The sequence below is a fragment of the Colias philodice genome, chromosome 21, assembly GCF_061535455.1.
Source record: "Colias philodice isolate Cphi_HAF_F1 chromosome 21, ilColPhil1 Martin Lab GWU primary, whole genome shotgun sequence".
Classification (NCBI taxonomy): domain Eukaryota; kingdom Metazoa; phylum Arthropoda; class Insecta; order Lepidoptera; family Pieridae; genus Colias; species Colias philodice.
In genome coordinates this window covers 4,066,107-4,087,731 of record NC_143106.1, presented here as the reverse complement: position 1 = coordinate 4,087,731, position 21,625 = coordinate 4,066,107, and the positions used below count along the sequence as shown (strand labels likewise).

At 32.5% G+C, this 21,625-nt stretch overlaps 2 protein-coding genes across 3 annotated transcripts in view; both read right to left on the bottom strand.

Moving 5' to 3' along the window:
• The window catches only part of LOC149478806 (uncharacterized), a 216,462-nt gene that overhangs the window by 173,956 nt on the left and 20,881 nt on the right, over positions 1-21,625 (bottom strand). The window lies entirely within an intron of this gene.
• LOC149478808 (uncharacterized) lies at positions 17,784-19,975 on the bottom strand. The gene is made up of 2 exons (XM_089709083.1): positions 19,907-19,975; positions 17,784-18,383 (listed from the first exon to the last, which is right to left on the bottom strand). The coding sequence occupies exons 1-2, from the start codon at positions 19,973-19,975 to the stop codon at positions 17,784-17,786; spliced, it is 669 nt and encodes a 222-aa protein (XP_089565209.1).

Sequence of the window (21,625 nt, the reverse complement as noted above, 5' to 3'; positions counted from 1 at the left end):
GCCGTTAGTATGTAAGCGGAGCGCTTAGCAACGCCGTTTATGTATGTACGCAAGCAAGGCACGCACACAACGCCGCTCGGTTCCTAATCATGGACCGTTCCCGTGAGGGCCGCGCCATTGCTGTGAGCGGTCGGTGTTTGTTTATACAATAATTATTTAAAAATCAATGTGACAAGTGACAACCGCCTCGCGAGTTTAGGCACCATGCGCTCCTAAACGCCGGGAGTTGGCCTACTTCTCTTTTTATACTATGTTTTGTGTCAGTCAGTAAAGGTCAAGGGCTGAGAGCGGTCAAAGACGAATGTCGATAGATTGACGGATTTTCATCAAATTACATACTTTCCTTGCTACAAAGATACGGTACAGTGACCATAATTACGGTATCTCTCCATTAATCAGGGATTCTAACATGTTATTTTGAATTAAGATAATTGGAGTACATCAAAGATGAAAATACACCAAATTATATACGTCCTTGTTAAGAAATATCTAATAAATGTTAATAATGATTACAGCTTCAGAATTCTAAATAATAAATCGATTTTCGAACATGTTTAAGTTTGAATTAAAAAATGTAATCACACTCAAACATACGTACTAATTACATAGGATATTCGTGGTGCATAAAAACATAATTTATTAAAGTAGAGCTTATTTGTTAATCTGGACTACAGCTTTGAAATAAACTTGCAGCTCCGCGTTTTAGTTTGTACATATTTTATTCCTTAGAATACTAAAGAATGAAATAATAATTACTTTAAATGTTTTCAAACAGCCGTTATCATTTATTCTGCTTATTGTTCCATACAGAGCAATTTTAATAAAATTTTTCATATTATTTGCATCTGTTTATAAAAGTGCATTATGGCCTCATTAAAACTTTGCTTATAACAATAGAATGTTATTATGAAGTTGTCGTATCTGAACTTTTTTTATTTTATGGCACGATGTTCTTTTAATTTTAAAAAGAAAGCAGTTAAAATACATAAGGCTTGGAACAAAAGACTGAACGACACGTGTTCAGATGACAACAAAGGGGAGGATCGAGTTTTGTTCTATTAAATAATAATTATTGTGCCTTTATAAGCTAGTGACCCGCCATTTTTTACTTTGATCTAGGTAACATTTAAACAGTGAACAAATATCGTGAAGTTATTTATATTTTCTAATTAAAAAAATGATAATCATGTCGATACAGTGAGTAGATAAGGTTGCTCTGAACTTGAACACGACTAAATTATCTTGTATACAAGCTTTTTAGTTTAAGAATTATACTTATTGTACTCTCTATACTTTACAAATATGTATATTTTAAAAAATAGCAGCATGCTAGATAATACATAATTTATTTATTTAAATACTACTGCCGTATACATAATTCATTTATTTAAAACCAAGAAGCGTCTTTAACAGCTTCTCACACGAAATTTCGTGTCTATCAAACATTCTGTTCTAGAATATTCTTTATACAATTTACACCCAACGTTGCACTCTCCTAGCTCGTGCATGCAACTATGCGAAATAAATTATTGTCATTGGATTGGTCTAGACGTCTGCTTTTCTTATAGAAAGGCTTTACATATACGTAAAAGAAAACGCGAGCTGAATATGAGCTTGAGAATCTAAAAATAAACGTTTAAATTCTTCTCTGCGTTTTACTTTTGCATATTTTTTTTAAGTCAGTTTTATTGAGTCTGAAATACACACTATTTTTCTAAAAAAGCAACACATAAAATTCATATCATCTTTATATGTAGACTTGTACGAAAATATAGAGATTTTTTATTTCAATAGCTTCGTTAGTCCAGAATATATTAAATACGACGTTATTGGGTCTCTTCAAGTGGAATTTCTTAGGAATAACGGAAAGGATTCAGCTCAGATTATAGCAATAGGCCCTTTATTGAACCTGAAATTAGCAAAATATATGTATAACATCTCTTCGATATTTTATTTATTTTTTTAATCTTAAGATGAACGAAAAACCCATACATTATTTACAGAAAATAACGTATATAATATTAATAATAATCTTCTATAACTGAGAAGATGGCAAAACATGTAACATATAACGAACTATTATCTCCCATACAACAACAATCTATATAAATATAGCTACAAAAACCGTATATTTTACATTTATACCACTTTACCAGCTATCAAGAACATCCCACCAAAACTATTACCGACTAATCCGTCGCACCCAATTGCCGTTTAAATTCAACGCCAGCTAAATCCACAGCGAATTGAACAATTTCAACAGGATATACGAAGACTACAAAACACAAATATATCTGTGACGGTATTGACGTTTGAAATCCACACGATGCAAAATGCATTCGAAATGAGGGATGTGGATGCCCTGATACTATTTACTACCTGTCACGCTCTCGCGCGACGTGACGGGTTACAGCGGAATTATTTACTAGCATTGTCACGGATACTTTTAACTTTTTCACAGAATAACGGCTTTGTCATATGGAACGCGTTCTTGAGCGCTAACAAAGTCGCAACGCTCTGACGCGCGCTATCGTACGCCGTTCTATGAGACCGAATCATTGAATGCAACTGTGTAGAAGCACCATACCACACGTCATAACGTGGGTAAATGTAGTCACTTCACTTGCAAGATGCTAGCAGGTATTATTACGTTATTTAATTGTTTATTAAAGACGCCAAAACGCTTCGAGGTTAACTGATCTTGTATTAAAAACAAGTTGATAGTTGATAGGCCGATTTTTCTATTTAATACTGTAAATAATCGCTGTACTAAGAATTACTATTTTACCAAAATAATTCTCGTATACGTTAGAAGATTCTTTAAAAGGAGACATTCCAAGAAATCAATCTAAATCGTACAGTTATATTATCTGTGCTTAAACCAAAAAACCGAAATAGAAAATGAACGAAAATGTACCCCTAATACAGTATGACATAAGATATCAAAACATTTTGAAACAAATAACGAACACCAGCAAAATCAACTGTTTTTACTGTATTAGATTTCAAACAATTGAGACACACTAATCCTCTACAATTAAACTTGTATTCATTTACATAACAATGCTTTTTTGGAACTATTAAATCAATTGTCCTTTGCGTTTAGTCTAGTTGCATAAATAATAGCTTCTAGCAACAAATTATTTGAATAGCACTGTACCGCCATAATTTCAAGTGAATCATGTTCAACAAATTCAAAGCAATTAGCCCTGTCTGAACAAGAAATTGAACACCGACTGTTCACTTTGAACTTTATTTCAATTACCGGCAAAATCAAAAATTGGGTCAAAATATAACGTGAGCTAAGGTAGGCGTTCTCACCCCTGTGGAAATTGATTTGTTGAAAATTGCATACAAAATTAAACTCTATTGAACCCATGTGTTTTATTCTGGGCAATAATTTTTAAAACGTATATTTTTTATTATTCTCGCTCCCAGTCGAAATAATATTGTATGGTCGTAAAGATAAAGTGCAGGAAGCTCTTTATTCCTTTTTATATGGTGGCATTCTAAATAAATTACGTTATAATTTGACGCCTTGCTTTTTATATTTCATAAAAATATTAATATCATACATATTGTCTTATACTGAAATATTCATTATCTTTTATAATAATAGGTACCTACCTTAAACTTTGTTGTCTCTTTTTTTCTAATATTAACATCATTTGTAAATGTTTTTATTTTAGACAACCGTTTGAAATAATAATTCTTTATCTTAGTCTTCAAGAGGAATTTATCAATAAAAAATGTACAAACTGCTATCTATATTTATTTAAAGATATGTACAAAATTTTACCCCTACCTACAAAAATAATTATCACCACTAAAAATAATCTACGATAATCATTCGGTAATAAACGTTATATTCCCCTAACATTTTTACAAGAGAGTCCCGTATTAAAATAACAATTCCGCTCCAATCTTCCATTTTTCACTTTTCAGACACTCCGCCACACGACTGACGTTTCAATTAAGTTTTATTTAACAGCTTTGATATTGTTACCAAGTATGATATTGTAGATGAAGTTGGTTTAGTTAACTGTATACTATATACTATGTAGTTCTATAGTGTATAGTTACTAGTTCGGGCCCGCGACTTTGCTTTTAGTTACGTAGCCTTGTTAGTCATGGCTCAGGGGCGCTATATATTCGAGACTGGCTTCTAACTCAAGCTAGGAGAGGTACAAAGTTTACGATTATGGTACGTTCTAAGATTTCTTTTGATGATGAAATAACATGAACTTCAATAAAATATTTCTCAATCGACTATACCTCTCAACCACCGAGCGGCCAGATCCGACCGCGACACAATAGATTTTCTATTGTGTCTGTGATTCCGGGGCCTGATGGATTAAAACAAATAGATTTTCATGTAGTTTCAAAAAATGTACCACAGAAAACTTATCTGAAGGCGTCTATCTCTCTCTAGCTCTATATTTTTTATTAACAAATAGAAGATACTTCTTTCCTACTGTGAATTTAGGTAAGAAATCAATTAAAATATTTACTAATTTAAAGTGCGAAATTGGCAATATTTTTCGTTCCGTAGATTCTGCTGAAAATTTTATTTTTTGCTGTTAGTATAAGTAGATTCATAGTTACAACTCAGGCTTTATAAGTTAAAAATGCACCCATACAACGAATGTAACTTTTCTGATTGAATTGAATAAGTATTAAAATAAAATTAAATAGAAATTTCTTTGCCCTTCTCCAAGAAGGTCGAACTCATTAAAGCAAACTGAGAAGAAGTTAAGTAAATTATAGAATCAAATAAGTTCGTCTAACACGCTTTTAGTAAAGTTGAAATACTAATGCTGTGTTGAATAATGATACTAATTTTTTAGTTTGAATAATCTTTTACATACTTAAAAGTTTTAAGATTTATTGAAATTAAATATTAAATTACAAATTGAAAAGATTCTTCGTAATCAAAATAATAATATTAAACTTCATAATTTAAAAGAGAGTACAAAAATGTTGTCAAGTTTCAAAAATGAAGACAGAGTTATCTAACTATCCATATTCCATATGCTACAACAAAAACCTTAATCCAATCCAAAAAAAGTTTCTTATTTTATTTTAATGAACAAATTCACCAATTGTCTTATCAGAGAGCAATAAAGAAATCAATTAATTGGATAACAATGAACAAGGAAACCCATTCGTTGTTCTCTTCCGGAACGAGGACTATCTAAAGCGATTATTTAACTAGAAACCGATATCTGTTCACTGATGTGTGCAATTTATAGAATTAGTATATGTACATTTCACATAAACTAAATAAGAATGAATTATTATAATTTCAAAGGGATTTTAAAACGTTTAAAAGAAAACTGTAGAATTAGAATTTAGGACTATTCTGAAAATTGAATATCTTTATTTGAAAACAATCTATTCTAGATGCTTTGTTTTATATTTTATTATAACATAACTGTATCCCTAATTTTAACACGGACAAAGCTCCTAGACAGACTGACAGATAGGTACCTCCAAAGAACGGTATATATTATGTATTGCACATTGTATATTCCAGGTATAGCTGTTCCAAGTTTCCAAGCAGTCAAATATAAGCCAGCACCACATTAAAATTAAACTCAGTCTGCTTCATAATTAGTTACTACAGTAAGACAGAAGTCGTAACTCGTTTAACTGGCTTTAATTTCTTTGGAATCTATTAAACAAAGTTGATAGTGAGCGAATGCTCCAATTTCTCTAAAATCAACGAAATTCACGCAAAAAATTTAAATAATAGTTCGAGATTAAAAGAGCAGTCGGCTGGTGAACTCTGAAAAATTGAAGGCAAAACTCAGAGGGTTAATCTCGAGTTCTCATTTAAGAGCGACGGAAAGGCTGTATTTTACAAAAATAATAGCTCGCCTGACTTATTTGACTGCTTTATTAAATTGATGGTCTCGAAAAAAAATTTTTTGTCCGTCGACTCCGCCATTCCCCGTCTTATCTTTATTAATCATTTTGCTTCAATGCCTTCGTTTTGTGAAATAGGTTTACTAGACAGTATAAAGGGAACTGGTGTCCGTTCGTTGGAGAGGAAAACATTAATCGTGATGAGATCCGTGTAATGAGGACAAATGAAATTGAGTGTGATTGAGGGCTGTCGGATCTGACGCAAATTTCAAGAGATACTCTTGCTAATGAAATGATTGCTGGACGTCACTCCTCACTACAATGCGCCTTCAACTGACTGTGACGAAACGTATTTGTCTCCGCTTCGAGATCATGTTTTCAATTTTAAGTAAAAGATATAAGTTTCAATGGAATTATAAAACTCTACCTACTAACGTCTACAGTGAAAACATAGTGTTTCTTTACTTATGACTTATAACTTAGTAAATATTCATAACATTACCCAAACAACGAATTTTAAACTTCTATTATCATGAAAACAATTTAAAAATGCCTTAAATTTACCTATTCATAGAGTTTATATGTTCTCTTAAAATAATAAGCAACACTTTAAAAATTATAAAACATAAAGGCAAAAATTCCTTACGTTATCACGCATTTCTCTTGAAAATGTCACACGAGGGACTTTAATATTCTAGCCGCTGAACCTTTTCTTGACCTATAGCTACAAATCGTGGAAAATACGCCATTTTAGTGTGCTAGAATACGAAGGAATTATTAGAGACATAAGCTACGATATGTCAAAATCATAATTGAATTTATTTAACTGCTTTTTCACCTTTCCATAAAGAAATATAATTATTTTTTAATGAATGTTCTGTCTGTTTTTTTACAATCAGAGTAATCGGACTTTGATGAAAGAAATTAGTTATTAAAAATTGATTTCAAAGTTTATAACTAAGAAGCTTAATATTTTTATAATGTTCCACTCCACACTGTTGAAAAATCTAAATTTTAATCATAAACTCATTATGCTTTAATACTTAACGTGTAAACTTGTCTCCTAACGTGTATATAACCCGTGATATGTAATGAAATGAGTTAATTAAAACGATTTAAAGAGTTTCTATATAAATAAATGAAAAGAAAATTCCATTGAAGCATCCTCCAACCTTAGAATTTCACCTAAAGAGCAGTATATTTTTAATGAATTGGAATATCTCTTATCGCAACTTTTGAGGCTTACCAAAAATTCGTATTTGCTATTTCCCAAAGAAAATTTTGCCCTTTGATTACAAATACTTTTCTGAACGATAAAAAATTTAATGTTTGCATATTTTTTATTAAGATTTTCTTCGTAAATTTTTTCTCTCGTGGTCGATGGTAAATACAGCAGCTGTTTTATTTTAAGATAAGTTTATGGTTAATCAGAAGCCAGTGAGTAGCGTAGCAGACCAATAATTGATAATAACAAGGAAAAATTCTATATGAAATGGCTTCGTATACTTTAAAACTAATTTGAAATATCTTATTTACGATACAATCACCAAAGATAATATAACTTACTTATATCCGCAGCTTGCTTCGGAACCTAGAATACACGTAAATATTTATAGCACTTACTCTTGCTAAGAATACAATACGAATACAATTAACATTAACAAAGACATAAATTTTGTTCACAGAGGTGATCACCGTAACATTAAAGGACCAGCCAAAATCTAAATGATTCAGCCTCTGTACCTATCATGGCGAGTTCATTTATATAAAGACCATATTACAAGGGCCACATAAACAATGGATCAAATAAACATACCTGAAGACGAGCAGGCAAAGCGGAAATCCGAACAAAATTGTAGATGACGGTCTATCTCATTGTCTCTCCTATTGCCGCCTACAAAGACTTCATGCCTTCATTTTTCAAAGTGTCTTTGATTCAATCTATTTATAGAGGATACGAACAATGCGCGTCCTAGATTCGCGAGCCTCTGCTGTTTTTGAAATGCCTCCTCATTGTTTTCTTTAGTTCGAATTATGCTTTTTAATATTATTATTCAAATCCATTTTAATTATTGGAAGATAATACAGAGCTCTTATAAGTTGTTACCAATTCATTAACTACTTTTCCAGGGGAAATAAATAACTTCCATTTTTGTTTTTGTTAGGTGGATAAAAATATGATAAACTAGCGGCCCGCCCCGGCTTCGCCCGTGGTACATATGAAAAAAAAGATGTTGGCCGATTCTCAGACTTACCCGATATGCACAGAAAATTTCATGACAATCGGTCCACCCGTTTCGGAGGAGTATGCAGGCTAACATTGTGACATGAGAATTTTATATATAAGAAGATATTTTAGCTAATATATTATCTAAATAAAATCATTGTGCACTTAAGTTTTAAAGCAGCTATTGAATGATTGACTTCTATGTTTTGATTTTCCTTGTATTAACGTATTTTAGCCTCGTTTAGATTTATCAAATTAGTCCTATCCAATCCTAATTTTGACATGATGAAACATAGAACAATCAGTTTAATGCAAAATTGTATCGTTCAATCTCATTTTGGAGCGTAATTAATATTTGCAGAGGTTTATTTTATGAAAATACTCATTGTAAAAATATATAGCGATATTAGCCTTGGAAAAAGCCACTAGATGAAATTGTAGTTAACGGGAGGTAACTGTAGATTAAACTTCTTTTGTTTTAAAGATCGTGTCAGATTTTACTATTATATTAGAAAGTGCATAAGAGGTGAGATATCAAAATGTTCTGCACAAGTTCAAACTATTTTATTTGATGTAATTTCCCACCAATTATAATTATTTTTCTTAGTAATATTACTGTTGGTTACAGTTAATGTAACCAACTATCTAAGGTATTTTTGCTTCAAATGAAGTCCCAAATCAGTTGAAATAAGATCGACAAACTGCGCACTACAGGATGGTTATAAATGCCTTGTACCTCAGGAATATTTGGAAATTTTCCATTCCAATGGGTTCGAACACAGTACTGTTTAATCGCCAGTTCACTGTTTTCTGGAATGTGGATAGTCAGACTTTTCTACGTGACCTTTGAGTATACGTAAACGCGAATATACGTAAGTAAGGGCAATATGCATAAAGAAATACTTTCGCACACTGCCTGTAGAATTAAGAAAGATATTCCAGGCAGGTATTCAATCGACCATTGAAATAATGTCTAAATTCTTTGCCAAAATTTCGATAACTTTAATACATAATTTTAATTCATTATTTAAATTATTTAATCTGAATTCATTATCTTCAAAATTATAGGATTTCCAATAGAACTGTCCAGAAACTTAAACAATAACTAAAATAAGTCCTTTCGGTTTGCCGATTTGTATAAATTTAAGATATTCAAGTCATTATTAAAATTCATCAGGTTAAAATGTTTTAAGTATTGAAGAATAAAGAAATTTAAATATCTATGCTTTTATTATAAACTAGCTTCCGCCCGCGACTCCGTCCGCGCGGATGTCGGTCTTCGCGTGGATGGTTTATTTCTCCATTTTGAGTAACTCTGACAATAACATCTTATAAGTATCTATTGGACCCAAATACGGCTATGCCTATAATAATACCCAACGTGTGTTCGCGGTTCTACAGAACAACGTCTATGGATAAAACTGAAAAATTAAGATTGTTTTTTTTCTACGTATTTTTCCAGGATAAAAAGTATCCTATTTTACGCCCAGGATAATAAGGTATAATTATACCAAGTTTCATCGAAATCGAACCGTTAGTTTTCACGTGATGTCTTCACATACAGACAGACAGACAGACAGACAGACAGACAGACAAAAATTTTTTTAATCACATATTTGGGTTTGGTATCGATCCAGTAACACCCCCTGCTATTTATTTTTTCAATATTTTCAATGTACAGAATTGACCCTTCTACAGATTTATTATATGTATAGATGTGGTTATCGAGTTGAGACTCTAATTTGAATAAATATTCATTGTTTTAAACAAAAATAAAACGAAGTAGAACTAAAAACTTATATCTTACCCAGAGTAGAGACACATATATTTTATATTTAAATATAACTAACTTTTCGCTCGTATAATTTATTCAAAATTTAAACACATCAAATTGGTCCAAATCCAGGATGTACCCAACCAACCAAAAATCATTAAAATCCGTTCAGCCGTTCTTGAATTACAAGCTGCGTAACTAACACGATTTGCTTTTACAGTATCTATTTATTTAGGTAAGTATATTTTTGGCTAGATTTTCTAAACGTACTTCAATTGTATCAAACTTAAAAGCTTCTATTCAGGTGCTCAATTCAAAAATGAATTTCAACAATAGGAAGGATAGTCAACATTTATATTGATAAAAAAAGATTGCATGTAAATCGATTTTCAGACTATGCGCAAATAGAGAAAACTATTCATATTTTTTCCGCAGACCCGCTTGTTCTACCGCCGACATAAAGTAGACTTTTCCAAATTGAATCTGAAATTTATTTCGAAAACCTACATTCGTGGAGGATGAATTACTCTTTTCGACGATTCGTATCAGTTTTAGGTACAATGCAAATGAAATGGTGACTAAGTTTTTTGAAACATAGCGTTGGCATTGTTACATCGAGGGTCGTGTACTGTACAAGACATGCCTTTGTAATATTTTTTCACATTATGTATTGATTGATTTTACGTTATTGCTAAGCATGTGTTTAATTGTAAATGTATTTATCTTATATATAAATATCAAAATTATTATCACACGAATTACATGCATGGGAAATATTCATGTAATTTTTGAATTTATAAAACTTGGACTATTTTCAAATTACCAAACTTAGAGTTACCTATATCGCAAAATAGAAATCAACATTTAAAAATTTTCTGTGTTATTCTTAATTTATTAATATTAATTGTAGGCCACTGTTTAAGATTATACACCGACCATTATCTAATTCTCTGATAGGGAAGTAAGAAAACCGCAAGACAAGTACAAATGCTTTATCATAAATTATATTTCCTTAAGGCAGTTCCAGTCCCCTCAATTTCCAGAAATTAAAAACACGTAAATCTTCCCTCTGCCCGACATAAAGTTCATTCTAAATTTTCCTTCATTTTTTAAAAACAAAAATGAAAATAGCAATCAATTTTTCATTTGTGATCGCAGAAATTCTATTATCACCGGTTCAAAATTTAATTCCGAAGTTTTTACGGTAATACATAGATTGTGCGAGAATGGAGGCTTAAGTAATTCGCGAACAGCTTTTAAGGTCCAATGACGGGCAAAAATTTGTCGCGTTTCGTTTGACCTAATTTTTTACCCCACAAGCAATTCCGAGTTTATGACGTAATAAAGTAGACTTATATTTATAACGGAGTTCGCTCGTTCGGTATCGACATATTCGCGTATTTGTTAACATAACCGCAGTAATGTGTCTGGTAACTGGATGTTTATTTTGCAATATTTGAAGAAGTTGTGATTGTCTATTGACTATTCTATTTCTTTTTTTAATGCAGTGTCATTCCCGCCGAATTTAAATAAAGATCGATTTAAAAAATGCACAGATTAAAAATATAATATGTATATATATTTAAAACAACAATAAACCTACTCTACTAAACAAAATAGTATTGTTTGAAAAAGCTGAAACAATTTTAGTTGATTACAAATTATTTCGGCAAACATTTTTCAACGAGCAAAACGTATTGAACATTGTAATACAGGGAACGGAACATAATTTCTCCTTAAAAATTTAGCTAATCAAAGTAACAAATTAGTTTTGCAAACTCGAATAACAGAGGGCATTCTGACGGTTCATAGACTGTTTGATCCCTCGGACTCATTATGAGGGACTCAGATTTTCCGCCCTCTGACTCTCGATCTTAACTTTAATTGACTTTTTGTACGAATACATTTCACTATGATATCCCTTGGATTAAAGGCACAACAGCTATCGGTACACAGATTGTGATGTAAACAGATTATACGTGCTGTTTTCCGGTTTCAGTAAATCCCGCAATTAGCTCTCACTGTAGATAATTATGCATAGTAACTAGTGTTGTAAAAATAGAAATAAAAAAGCGTCTCTATGTTATAATCTTGATTACATAGAAACTTCTTTAAGTTTACGAAGTATTCTTTTTACGTTAAGTCTACACAGTCTACATATCGCTTATTACAAAATTTTCATAAATATTAATTACTAGCTGTGCTCCGCGGTTTTACCCGCAGTGCTCCGCTCCTGTTGGTCTTAGCGAGATGATATATTATAGCTTATAGCCTTCCTCGATAAATGGGCTATCAAACACCGAATGATTTTTTCAAATCGGACCAGTAGTTTCCGAAATTAGCGCGTTCAAACAAACTCTACAGCTTTATAATATTAGTACAGATTAACTTTTCTAAAACTATTACCATCCTGTAAACACAAGTATACCAGTAGAGATCGTACCGTTTCGTCGTTGTACCTATATTTAAAGTAGAAATAATTCATACTTAAATACACACACACACACAGTTTTATTATTAGATATTATTTTGACTTTCATGAATGGAAATGAAGTGAGAAATTTCACATCGTTATGCCGAAATAATAAATAATCTGATATTAAAATCTTGTATTTGTTTCTTCGAAATTATTCGGGTACAAATTTAATAATGTTTGAAGTTTGAAAGCTGTCGCGACCACGATAGGCCTAAAAAAGGGATGCGTCTGACGGGGAGCTGTAAAAAAAGAGTTAGTTATGCTAGCGTCTAACGTAGTTATGTCAAAATCTTTCTAAGCTTTTTCCTATGAAAGTTTTAAACGTAAGTTTTTTTGGATTTACCATTCAAATAGGTACACAGAGCATGTCATCATACTATAAGCGTAATAATATCTAAATTGTAAATATGCCTGACTCCATAAATTACATGTTGAATACAACAATTATACAAGTTAATAAAATTAGTACGATTCAAATAGATATAAGATACCCATTGTATACTTCATTTAATTAAAATAAAAGAGCCCTAAGCCCTAAGCTCTTTATAAAATGCATCCTTTGAAATTAAATGTAAAATGTTCTCGAAACCGCCGAGTATTTGAATATTTATGTAACAGCATCTTAATTGAATAAATAACGTCATTAACAGCAACGTAATCGCCCCATTAATTTTAAATGTTCGGTCTTTAACACAATTAGCGACAATTTACATAAAGCATTGGACGTTTGAAACAGCACAAAATCTTATTGAATCCTTGCTAATTAGCAATTACAAGTGCAAAAGTTAAGCTCGGATTTACAAGGCGAATTAAACGGTGAATGACGTCACTATGAAAATTTATGGAAAGCAAATAATATTTTTTGGATGCACGTCGAATAGATTTCCGGCCAGTATGTATTTTGATGGCTCTCTAGGAAACTAGAGTTATAGCGTTTTTATTTTAAACTTGTTTTTATAAAAAAGAACTAGCCGTTTGTCCCGGCCTGCCCGGGCTGAAGATAAAAACGGAAGTTTTGGGTATGGAATCTATACTTAATATTATAAGGCTAAGGAGATTGTTTGTTTCAGCACGCTTATCTCAGGAACTACTAGTCGGCTTTGAAAAACTCTTTCGGTATTAGATAGCCCATTTATCGAGGAAGGCTATAGGCTATATATCATCACGCTTAAAACTTACAGGAGCGGAGCCACGCGGGTGAAACCACGGGGCGCAGCTAGTTATTAAATACATTGTTAACAATTTTATTGCTTTTGAAAATTACAGAATCTCAAATATGTTTCATCTAAACAATAATAATACAATGTATTGCAATTTTCGTTCATAAAATTGTTTGTTGAACAATTAGCCCATCCGTTAAGCTATCTGAATAGTTTATTAGCTGAAGCCAACTAGCGGAATATAATAAATAAATAATCAACATTCGTAGCCCAAAGCTTTTTAAATTACATTATTTAGATGAAATGATTGCTTTTACCTTCTTTGTTTTGAAAATTTAATTATGAATTTCTGTAGTTCAGTTAAAACATTCTTTCAGTTAAACTATTTTTTCATGTTATTATTATGATATAAAACTAGGTATGTTCTTTGAAAGCTACACTATTTAAAATTCGGAAAAATATTACAGTAATTTACAAAATTTTGCCTTGCAAAGTCCCTTGCATCTATACTAATATTATAAATGCGAAAGTAACTCTATCTGTCTGTCTGTTACTCAATCACGCCTAAACTACTGAACCAATTTTCATCAAATTTGGTATGGAGATATTTTGATACCCGAGAAAGGACATAGGCTACTTTTTATCCCAGGAAAAATACGCAATCCCGGAAATTCCACGGGAACGGGAACTATGCGGGTTTTTCATTGACTGCGCGGGCGAAGCCGCGGGCGGAAACCTAGTATTTAATAAAAAAGACGGCACAAACGATCTTCATAATACACACAACAATAATAATGACTCTCGAAATAAAAAGTGCTGATCTATAGTGTAAATACATTTTAGTCCATTGTTAAAAAAATAGCGCCTTAATACAGCTAACATCGAAAAACAACAATTTGTTCAACATTTCCTCATAACTACTAAAGGAAAACTTGCGGATGTAACTAATTCTTGGAACCAACTTGTTTGAGCCCCTAAATATAAACGAAATAAACGTAAAAATGATATGATTTATTTTATCTATGTGAGTGACAGAACTTTATAAAAGTTTATAGGGGCATAAGCAGCTTTATAGCATTTAACAGAAACTTTCATACATAACTACCTATTCTATCACCGCTGCTATAAGATCCTACATAATAAAATCTATCTTCAAACGATATGATGTTAGTAAAATTAAAATGTTCGATACAAATCTATTTAGGCGAAAATTCAAAATAGTTAAACAAAAGTTAGAAAAATGAATTACGCTAAAAGAAGCTACGAAACTTTCCTTATCTTGGAGCTTCATTTCCTGTTAAATGCACATTCATTAGGGAAAAAGGGAATAACGTGGCTACTATCGCCAAAATTAAATATACAGTGTAATGCAACAATGGAGGATTCAAACAGTTACCTCACCAATTAATCATGTTAATAAATCATACAACTGCACTTCAAAGGTCACCTCTACCGAACGGCATTTGATTAACCTGTAGCCATTTGCAACTATAATGCAATTCAGATCCTTGACCCTTTGACGGTAGTCTATAAACTAATTGGAAATACGACAGTGTTCCACATTATGTGACTGTAAATGACATATTTGTAATTGTAAATTAAATGTACTAAATATTATTTCATTTGGTAATTAGTTCCAGAATCCAGGTGATCAACGATTAGAATAGATTAACTGCACAATATATTTTATTATTTTTCATTGTTAAAGATACCTAATTTATTAATTGTATACTTTTAAACTTATTTCTCGCATGCTGTGTTTACCTATACCTAAGTGTTTTTTACCGTTGATCATATAAAATTGTATTTTAATTCTGTTATTGTATCGGTAATGTACCTAAAGAAATGTTGATAAACCAAATAAATAAATAAATCAACCGACAATATCCTGCCAGACGGAAATCTATTTTTGTATGCATCCCATAAGGATTGAAACCCCTCGGTTCTACACTCACACGTTAACCATTGTACCAAAGAATCAGTTGCAAATAAAGTAGCCAAAATTCCCATAAAGTTACATTTCTGGCATTTGCTCCATGTTGCATATAAAACTTAAAACAAAGAGCTCGTTACAAAACTTATTTACAAGTGCAACAATTTTAAAACGCAGACAATCGCTGTGGAAAGCAACTTTGGCCAAATGTCAGGAAGTCGGGGTAGAATGTTAAATTTAACTCCAAGTTCATGCAAATGTACGACTCAACTCCGTCTTGTAAATATTATTTCGTCGTCACTTGATTGTTAAGATAAATACCAACTTTCTCGCCTTTTCTACAAATATTTATGTGAATAATATGTTTGCGCTCTGGTAGTTTTGAAAGCGGAAAATTCGCAATTTGCAAACAAAATGAAACTACGAAAAGATTTTTAAAATCAAACAATAAGATCAGCTTTAAAAGCCACGTAGGCGTTTCAATATTCCATGCAATACAAGTATTATCTTAAGAGATTCCAAACAACGCGCTCGAATTCGATTTCCTAACCAATCCACTCGGTTACAGTTAGTGTTTTCGTGTAAAAATACAAAAGGAATAAAAAACTAGGTCAAATAGTTTCCCCTGCGTTGTGAATGTCACGTGACGATCGCCTCATGGAACGGCTTAGCAATCAATACTAGTTTCAAATCCTTCCTTTATTCGACTTTTAGTGACATTAGTTACGGGTTCATAGACCGTACTATTTCTGGGTAACGCTAAATCACTCCATTTCAAATCGAATGAATTTAGTAGGAAACGCGTAACGATGCTAAGATTCCTAAAACATGCTCTTACGTGATTATTATTAGTTCAGTTTGACGTACTATGAACTCTCCTAAACTTCAAACAATGGAAAGAACTTATATCGAAGCTTCATGTAAAACTATTGAGAAAATTTTAAGTTATTGGCATAAGTTTGGCATCTAAGTAATATGCATAAACTTGGCATAAAAATTGAAACATTAACTCTTAATTATTTTTTATCACTTTATTATGTCCTAGTGTCTGTGGTGTGTGTGTGTTATGCTCTCGTCACAGTATTACAATATTAGGAAATAATATTGTAATACTGTGCTCTCGTCTTGAAAATTACGAAAACTATTCAAGCTATCTAGCAGTACAAATTCTAAGATTTCTTCTATTAGGATAGAATTATTTCACCAACAAAGTTATTCCATACATATATAGCGGATACCAACTCAAATCGTTAGAAACATTGTACATACATTAAAACCGCGTCACATTCGCAAACTCTGCAATCACCTACAGTTGTCGCTTTCTTAGTCTCAGGTACATTTAACATCAGATATCACGTCTCGTATAGCTACTGAACGGCCCCACGGGTCATTTAACTGAGAACTTTCCAGTTTTAACAAGAACCCTATGAAATGTTAGGGTTTTTAACTTCATAATGTTAAAAGTTCACCTATACGCTCTCGACATGCGTGTGAAATGTTCTGAAATAAAATTTACGTCATACGTTTGGGCGGGAACTGACGTGTTGATAACTCTTTGTCTAGTCTTGTTTGTGTGCACAGTGTTATCAAATCTTTGTAAAGAACCTGTTATTTACAAAGATTGAACTATTTTTTTTATTTACAAACTGGTAATGTGTAGTCAGTAGTTGAATAGGGTTTACAAAAACATTTATTTAATGGATTTAGCAAGTAGTAACTAGCAACGCGATTAAAACCGAATGTAAAATTATTCTCCTCTAATTCAGTCTACTTCAAATTCTAATCTACGCAATGAATAAAATTACAATCAATCAAGTTAAAATTATCATAAAATTTCATCGTAAAATGAAATCAATTTAAAATTCATGGAAAAAATTGCGTAATAAATTTTTCAAAGCCCTGTGTAAAATATTTATCGTCTAAGAAAAGCCTTGAAACAGTGAGAAAGACACTGAACTAAGTAACAATTTTCTTCTACAGTGTAAACGGTATAACCTTTTAAATTCACCTTTTTTGTGAAACGTGTTGGCTTGGAAATTTTATTTTACTATTGTAAGTTCAGCCTGTGAAAAAATGAACAAAATACGTTTTAAAATTTTATTATAGCTATGAATTTAATGGCTATTTTTAATGTGAATAAAAAGTATTTGTGTACTAAAAATATCATAAGTGTCCACTGTTCAGACTACTGAGGCTATAAAATTCCTTTATGTATTTTTCTCTATTGTAATTTTACATTGGAAACTATATTTTATTATATTCCTTAGGATTATATTATATTATGCCAGATAGTTTTTTTTTTTTTTTTTTTTTTTATCGCTTAAGCAGGCACACGAGCTGGCGGGTCACCTGATGGAAAGTGATGCCCGCCGCCCATAAGCATTCGCGATGTTAGGGCCACCGCGAATGTGTTGCCGGCCTTTGAGGTGTAAATATGCCCTTTTTTTGAAGGTCTCCGTGTCGTATCCGTTTGGGAACACTGAGGATGGTAAGTCGTTCCACAAGGTTGTCGTTCTTGGTAGAAAGTGTCGAGAAAAGCGCACTGTGGTGGACCGCCATGCATCCAGATGGTGGGGGTGAAACTTTAATTTGTGGCGAGAGGTGCGATTGTGAAATTCAGCAGCTGGAATGAGTTCAAAAAGTTCCACAGAACAATCCCCGTTATAAATCCGGTAGAACACGCATAGAGATGCAACATCTCTCCGCAGTGAAAGTGGATCCAGCGAATCGGAAAGCTTAGGGTCGTCAATAATTCGGACGGCTCGTCGCTGAACGCGGTCTAATGGTAGGAGCTGGTATTGGGGCGCTCCGGCCCAGAGGTGAGAGCAGTACTCCATGTGGGGCCTGACTTGTGCCTTATATAATTGCAGGCGATGAGCAGGCGTGAAGTACCGTCTTGCCCTGGCGAGCACCCCTAGTTTTTTCGAAGCTACTTTAGCTTTGTCCTCCAAAAAAACATAAAACATAAAACATAGTTACATAAAACACAGAGATATAAAACCCAGAAATTACAGTATCTCCTGTAATTGAATTAACAGTATTTGTTTTTTCTTTTGGTAAAATAAACCAAATGAAAAATTTTAATCTAAAAGATAGGTAACGACTCACATACGAGAAGCCTACTATAAGGCTATATGTATAAGCTTTTTAACATAGCTACTCGATACAGCCCAAATCTAGAAGTTTCTCAGATAAAAATTTACCTCATTGCACATCAAATACCACTTGAGAGGTTCGTATTTCAAGGGAAGCGCGATTTCCCAAAGCGTAATTGAATAATTTCGTTAACGAAATGAAACAGTTAAGGGGTGGAAATTCTCAGACAGTTCCACCCCGATGCATAAAGAATTTTATCGCCTCGAACCAGTACGGGATATTAAATTACATCTAGATGAGAGAGGTAAATGAAATACCGTGCTTTACGGATATGAAGAACAGCTCTATACATGCCTGAGTTTGTGAATTTGTGAGTGGATCTTGGTACTTCATTTACTATATGTTGATTATGATTTCACTTTATCTTATGGATTGCTACAAATGTATCATTAACATAGACGGCAATGATGAAACATACCATTATCAAGTACCAAACTGGGCTATACCAAGTAGTTAGCTATTTCATAGGATAATATATGTTTATGGAAATAGAACTATAGTAGTAGTAAGTATATATATGTAGCAAATAGTTATCTATTTGCTTCTTAAGATAACTTAGTCTCATGGAAGAAATATAGAAGATAGATACATACATATATTATGTATCTATATAACGATAAAAGACTTATTCACAATTTTGAATCGGTAAGTGCATATCATAATATGACGATACAATATTCCTCGATAACTTTCATTATTATTGTATTTGTAAACCCTAAACTTAATACAAGTTGGTAGTTTAATAGTATGAGATATTCTAAACATTTTGCAACGTGGATACAATATAACTATGCAAATATCAGCGGATTCGATAAACGCACACACTATACAGCTTCTAACATCAGACTTCGACAAGTCTTAGTAAAACGAGTAGATGGAATATAATAGATAGGTATCTATTATTATAGAAGGAAAAACAATGATTAGGTATATAATCTTCCAGTAGGGTGCACGAAAATGGTTTAACGTTAAACAAACAATAATAACTATTATATCCTACTAGCGGTCCGCCCCGGCTTCGCCCGTGGTACATATGAAAAATAGATGTTGGCCGATTCTCAGACTTACCCGATATGCACAGAAAATTTCATGAGAATCGGTCCACCCGTTTCGGAGGAGTATGCAGACTAACATTGTGACACGAGAATTTTATATATAAGAGATATCGCCGATGCTATCGTAAGAGCGTATTAAACGTGATGTTTCACTTATAAAATATTTGGTTTATATTCTTATACAAAACGCACTAAATGTAACTGATTGTCTCAAAAGTTCATAGAGGTGTATACATATAATATTTCAAACCACCAACGTAGTCAGGATCATCCTTAAATAACAATTTAACTTGTCCACTGTCCCAATCTGGTTTTCTTCCAACCATTTATAGTTTGGGGTCGCAAAGCGCGATAAAAACGAAAACAAGAGAGTATTCCGCGCAGTATTCCCTAAGACCAACTGGATATAACGTATAAAACCTAGTGGATTCCCAGTAATCCCACAGCAGGTATTACTCAAGAAAAATGAAGTTCGGTGTGATTCTCACAGCTTCAAGGAGCAAAAACATTGCTTTTGTTTTCATTCTTCAACGAACTTAACTTGAAAATCGAGCTCTTTAAGGTTCGAGGGCTTTCTGCGAAACATTACTTTATTATTCAAATTCAAAAGCTTTATGTTTTGTAAGAATATTATAAACCATAATAAGTCATGAAATGTAACTAACAATTATTATCTTTTTATTTTTTAAATTGAGAAAAGCGAGACGACCAGCATAATTGAAATACTTATACAAATAAACTATTCAATTAAGATTCTTTCATTTAAGAAAGAGATCTAATTATCTTCGAATTCAATGTCTTTTCAAAACTGCTTATAAAGATTATGATGAACTTAATTTCTTTTATACAGCATCTCATTATTAGCTCTCTCTAACACGTAATAAAAAGCAAAGTACAGAATTAAACATGACGTGATACACACGCTAATGAGATTTCAAATGTAACCTCGAGTAGCCTCATCAAATCCACGATGCAAGAAAAAAATGTTTTCTCGTAAATACAACTCTATTTTAATAAAAACCGCAGAACAAACATTTTATAATCCAGCTCAACATCGTAAGGTTTATGAAAATATAGGGTCACCTACATCTGTCATTTTGCCCTAGTTCGTGTAATCCAAAAAAAGCGGGAAACTTGCGAGTGGGTACTCGTCGACAAGATGGTAGTCTTGGAACTTTATGGCGGCGCGTGGCTGCCAGTCGAATTACTAAGACGAACGTTGGAAATTGAAATGAGTCGACAGAGCATTGTTTGCGCATTGGACAAGTTCCCGTTTTAAACTTCGCATCATCAGTTCGGGAATTGCTATCGGAAGTTATTTAATTAAGATGTTATGAAACCATACAAACTTCACATTCCGGTTGCCAGGACCGCTTGTAAGGTTCAAATTAATGTTTGCCAGTTCCGAACTTTTTATATAATGGATGGAAGCAAACGTATTGAATTAATTCTGGCAATTGTATTCAAGTAGCTTTATTAAGAGGGACGTGATAAGTTTCAAAAAGGAATATCCTTTTACTTATTATAAAAACGTTCAACTTATTGGGAATACATAACTCTCATCGTGTTACAAACGATGAGAGTTATACTTTACTAAGTATTATTGAATTATGGCACAAAATATGTTCTTTATAAAAATCCTCCTTCATGCTTATAATATCTGTTTTATTTCCAAAGCGAAATCTTCATAAATAAGTTTTATGGGGTGGGATTATCTTATCTCTTTATGTCAAAAATATGAATTTTTATAACAGGGGGATCTTATTATAAAAAGTATTTTTGAAGTGAAAACTTGTTTAGCGGCGTTGAGCACTTTTTCTGTAATGGGTATAAAATCTTAAACTCGCGTCAGGACACGTGACCTGATCGAAAAAGCGTAAGACGGATGGATATCAAACATGCTCAACGTTAATAATCAAGTTTTCACTTCTGCCGGCACTCCCGGAGTGCAACCCGTCTTTTTTTATATAGGTAGG